General features: G+C 44.9%; 1 protein-coding gene across 1 annotated transcript in view; it reads right to left on the bottom strand.

Annotated features, from left to right (window-relative positions):
• cdh13 (cadherin 13, H-cadherin (heart)) overlaps nt 1-5,169 on the bottom strand; it is a 283,792-nt gene that overhangs the window by 11,318 nt on the left and 267,305 nt on the right. The window contains exons 14-15 of the mRNA XM_008436465.2: nt 1,641-1,874; nt 350-568 (exon numbers count right to left, since the gene is read on the bottom strand). Coding sequence (XP_008434687.2) covers nt 350-568; nt 1,641-1,874 — 453 coding nt within the window. The remainder of the gene's footprint in view (nt 1-349; nt 569-1,640; nt 1,875-5,169) is intronic.

Genomic DNA, 5,169 nt, shown 5'->3' with positions numbered 1-5,169 from the left:
GTGTGTGTGTGTGAGTGTGTTAATAACACTCCTCACTCATTGGATTGCTCTGAATGCCCTCATCATTTCAGACGCAGCTCCTGCGTTCAGATAAGCCGACAGCCTGCGGCTCTGAGGCGTTTCCGCTTCCAAAGCTCCGTTTTCCTCGGAATATTTTAGAAATCCATGAACAGGCAGATTTTCAGTGAATGACTTGGAGTTATGATCCACAGAAAATCAGAACTGTGGAATATTTTTCTACAGTTTCAAATGTTTGCGGATCATTTCTCACAGAATCAAACCAATCAGGAGCCACAAAGCGAACGGCACCAGCAGGTCAGTGTGAGGTCAGCAGAGCGGGAATACTCACAGAGACGGACAAGCAGCAGTGTCGACAGCAGCACAACAAGGCTAGTGCGGTGGGAGTGGGCGGAGCTGCAGTATCTCTTGGTCTTTGTACAGATGCACACCTGAACTTTGACCTCTGTGCTGTTGGACAAAGGGGGCACCCCTGAGTCCGTGATGAGCAGCGGCAGCTGGTAGTTGGCTTTCTTCAGACTCTGCAGGAGCATGATCTGGGAATGAGTGGCTGCAGGGACACAGCAACGGAGAATTAGGAGATCTGCTCTGCATTGATGCTTATTCTGCACACCAGTGTGTGTGTGTGTGTGTGTGTGTGTGTGTGTGTGTGTGTGTGTGTGTGTGTGTGTGTGTGTCAGCCTGAAGTAACTACCAGGTTAGACTTTTCTTAACACTCAAGCAACATAAATTGGTGGCACTTTAAGTTGCATAAGACGGTTACATTGTGTTGCATCATCTTTAAACCAGTTTCCAGTTGTGACAGAAACACTGCAGCCGCTTCACTTCATGCTGTAATGAGACACAGGAGCTTCTCTGCTCACCGGCAGAGCGGGGGTTAACTTCAACAGTTTATTCAATTAGGAGAAATTCTTCATCCAGCTGTGAAGCCAAGAGTCAGAAACATCTGAACAGACGAGAAAAAAGGAGAATCCATGAAACAGCGCCGCGTCAGCAGCAGCACCTCCACGGATCAGATGATGACGTCAGAGTCCGACTCCCGCAGAAATACTCTGATTACTCTGTAGGCGGATCAGAGCCGGAGCTGCCGGAGCGTTTTGTGTGGAAACATTCATCTCTTCTGGGACGTCAACAAATCAGGCAAATGTAGGTTTCAGGAGGAACAGGGTCAAAGGTCACACACTGTGTCCAAAATGGGAGAAGAAGTGGAGGTGGATGGAGACGGTCAGGTTTTAACTTTAGCTTAGCTTAGCTTTAGCTTAGCTTAGCTTAGCACACTGAACTCCTTCCTCTCACTCGACCAGGATTTCTTTTCTCCGTTTCTTTTCATTTCTCTCCTCATCTGAGCTTCAGCAGGTTCTGGACAGATGATGAGTGAAAATTAATAGTTTTTATAATCATCTCTTTCTGGACGAGTCGCTGAGGAGTAAAGCGTCATAAAGACAAAACGGAGGAGGAAAAACGTTCATATTGTTGATCTGACTGAAGAAAGGCCTCATATCCTTCCTACTGCTGTGGATTTTAAGCAAACGTTTCAAACAAATAATAAAAGGTTTGTTTTATCCGGAGTGGGTAAATATCTGGGTTCTGTAACTTATTATTGTTCCTGATTAAACACTCACAGTTGATTCTGGTGACCCTCCATGTTTTGTCCAGGCCCGGTTGTTTCCCCAGTTCTATCTTGAACGGCGCCGCGTTGGGCGCCAAGTCTTTGTCCCGTCCTGCCACCACGGCTACGTTCATGTCGCCGGCGTCCTCGCACACCTGCGCCACGGACGGCACCACGAACGGGGCGTTGTCGTTGTAGTCCTCCAGATGGATGATGAGCGTCCCCGTCCCGGTGGCCGGAGGGATGCCTGAACACAAACACCAGCAGGAGCGTGAAGGCGGAGGAGAAGCAGTTCATGGACCTTACCACAGGGCCCGCCTTTCATTGGCTAATGCTCATTTTACGTCACAGCGCAGCTATCACGAGGTTAACGGCTCACAATCTCATGCTAATGTACATTGTGGACTAGCAGACCAACAGAGGGTTTTTGCGTCAGGACTCGGAAAAAAATGGTTTTCCGTCAGTGGGGTATCTGTACAGGCGATGTCAGGTATCCTGATCGTATTTGTGGAACTAAAATTCACAGATTTCCAAAATCTGAAACAAAGCCTTGCTTGGATCAAAGCTTGTGCACGACCACATTAGCAGCTCAACCGTCGTAGGATCAATAAGAACAAAGTGTCTGCTGGTGTAAGTATTATTGCTTTGCTTTCTTTGTGTTTAGTGAATGAAAAAAATAAAGTCAATAATAAACGCATCCATTATGAAAACCTTTTAGCCAAGTACAGCATAATGGCAGTACCGATACAACTTCTCCACCTTGAAGCCTGTCTGTTACAGCCTTACGTTAGCTGAACAGATCAATATGCATTAAAGATTTTATTTCACCTGAAAGGGCTTTTTACTAAACTGTAATCGTGTTAGCCACGCTAGCTTTTCCTAAACTGTAATCGTGTTAGCCACGCTAGCTTTTTACTAAACTGTAATCGTGTTAGTCACGCTAGCACCAAGTACCGTGTATCAGGCACATTCGAACCCTCTAAACCATGAATGTCCGACTCACTCAGCCTTGCAAGAACAATAGCCATCAGTGATCTTGTCCACAGCTATATTTATGCTGAGGGTCTGAGGATCTGCTGTTTTCCTCATCGACTGGTAGCATTTAGCTGCAACTCGCACAATGTTAGAGGCATCGCGTGGCTAAAACATCTTGATGTTGTCCAAAAAAGCTGACATGAACTTGTTGGTTCCCTTGTCGTGGCTGATATTTTGTGAAAATYCGGCAGAAATGCTACACTAATCGACTCAGAAATACTCTGCAGAGTCAGTCAAAACGAAAAATCCCATAGAAGCTATTAGCTCTACGAGGAGGTTAATGTGAGACATGAAGTCACGTGGGACTTTCGAGGGGCGATTCTGGGCGGAGCTTGGTAAGGTCCATTGATGTGGCTGCAGCCCAGCTGCTGCTCAGCAGGACGGATGTGACGCAGCAACACGAGTAAAACCTGCTCTGAATGTTGCAGTGAAAATAAACACCAAACACGAGAAACCCTCCATGTTGGTCTGAGAGGATAAACACGGACGCCTCGTCCTAACGAGCTTCATGACCGTCATTACTGAGATAAAACTGCTCTGCTGCGGCTCGCTGCGCTTCGGCCTTTAGAGGTTCATAAAACAAACATGCTGCATTTGGTAACAGCTCCAAGGGTCAGGTAGCAATTAACTCCTCAAGACATGATCTGTAATTGGAAAACATAAAAATGTTCTTGTATGCTAACAACTTCAGTCACCTAAACCTGTAATCATCTCCAACCAGTTTTCTTTCTGCTTCAACCTGAGACAAAGTGATGGAGGCAGAGAGTAAAACTGAAAATATATCAGAGGAAACGTTTAAATCTCATTTTATTCTGTAAAATAATCCGAAACAAATGAGATAATTCAGCCGAGGCGGATGAAGAGACGTTTCCATGTTCTGACTCCTGACTGTAAATTCATTTCTGTTTTAGACCATAACCTATAATTTCATGTCATAACGCAGCTAAACTCAAACTAGCTGCGTTTCTGTCGACTGTAAAATTGCTCAAATAAAAATTATAAAGTAAATTCACTTCATGGAAACTTCAAAAAGCAGCAACATGCTAATTACGGATCCCTGGCCTCAACGTGTTTTTAATGCACATAATACACATGCACATTATGTACATTTAAAAAATATATTGTTTTGTTTTTAACAACTGATTAGCATCTGAAAAATATAAATAATATCTGAAATATGACCCAAAATCCAGGACAGGTTTGTGTGAAATATCGTCTCTGCTGCCTGGATGTTGAGCTGTTAGCATGTTAGCATGTCAGGAGAGTCATGTCTTCAGTCAGAGGCTTCCTCAGAGTCGTTGAAAGACTGACTGCTACTGGAGCTCCAGGCTGCCCACAGCATCACCTCCAACAACGACTGAATTAATTTAGATTATCTGAGTTATGACAACATTTAATTTCCCTTTTGGGATAAATGAATAAAAATTAGATTCATGGCTGATTTTATGATGTTTTACATTTCAGACATGATGATAAATATTGAGAGCTACCTGCCGTAGTTATGCTCTTTAATGACATCAACTACAAACAGCAAATCAATATTCTCCATCAAAACAGAGCAGAGAACATCAGATCGTCTACCTGCCACACAAACACAAGATGCTGCTGAGAAACCGTTTCTACTGCTGTGACTGTTCAGCAGACGATCATCATGATCTGCTTGCCAGGCTCCAAACTTTAATTTCATTCTCAGCTGTAAAAAGCATCAGCAGATTGTAATGGTGAAAGATAAGCAGGAATCAGATGTAATGGTGGAGAGTTTGTCATTTGTGCGGTTTAATAGTCGTGAAATGACTCCGATCTCTGCGTGCGTCGGCTTTCTGCTCGCTCTCCAGGAATGACAGAAAACAGCAAACGCTCCTTACATGCTGTAGATAAATACGGCCGTGACGATATCAGCGGCAGATCAGGACCGAAGAGGAATTACTTTGGCGAAAGCAGATGGAAAATGTGTTGCAAAGCCAATCAAAGACAGAAGCTCTCTCAGGATAATCCATTATCTCTGGAGATGGAGACCAGAGAGGGAGGAGAGACGTTGGAACCCCGTCTGTGAAAAGATGCAAATTTCAACCCATCTGCAGTTTGCAGGGAGTCTCTGTGCTTGGCTAACTTTAAATGAAGCTGTTTGTCTTCCTAAATGAATACCCCCCTCACCAATCACTCTATTTGCCTGAGCCTCCTGCCCCCCCAACCCCGTTGCATCACGCCGTGTCATCATCCGCCCGGCTCCGCTTCACTGAAGCTCGTCTGCTGGCCTCAACTTCACACCACTCTGTCATCAAAGTTCTGCTTGAAGTTTCTGGAGGAATCACAGACTTTATGGCCACATTGTGTTCACTCGCCCTCTGAACGTCAGACACAGAGAGAAACAGAAAATACAGTTTGAACCAAAGCTGTCAGGAAGAAGAAACAGAGCAGACGGGACATCGGGAAGGTTAAATCACTCCAACCATCAGTCCCACCACCAGTCCAACCATCAGTCCCACCATCAGTCCCACCATCAGTCC

This window comes from Poecilia reticulata, linkage group LG19 (assembly GCF_000633615.1).
Source record: "Poecilia reticulata strain Guanapo linkage group LG19, Guppy_female_1.0+MT, whole genome shotgun sequence".
In the NCBI taxonomy this organism is placed as follows: Eukaryota; Metazoa; Chordata; class Actinopteri; order Cyprinodontiformes; family Poeciliidae; genus Poecilia; species Poecilia reticulata.
Note: the sequence above shows the minus strand (reverse complement) of the source record. Positions and strands in the feature narration are given on the sequence as shown.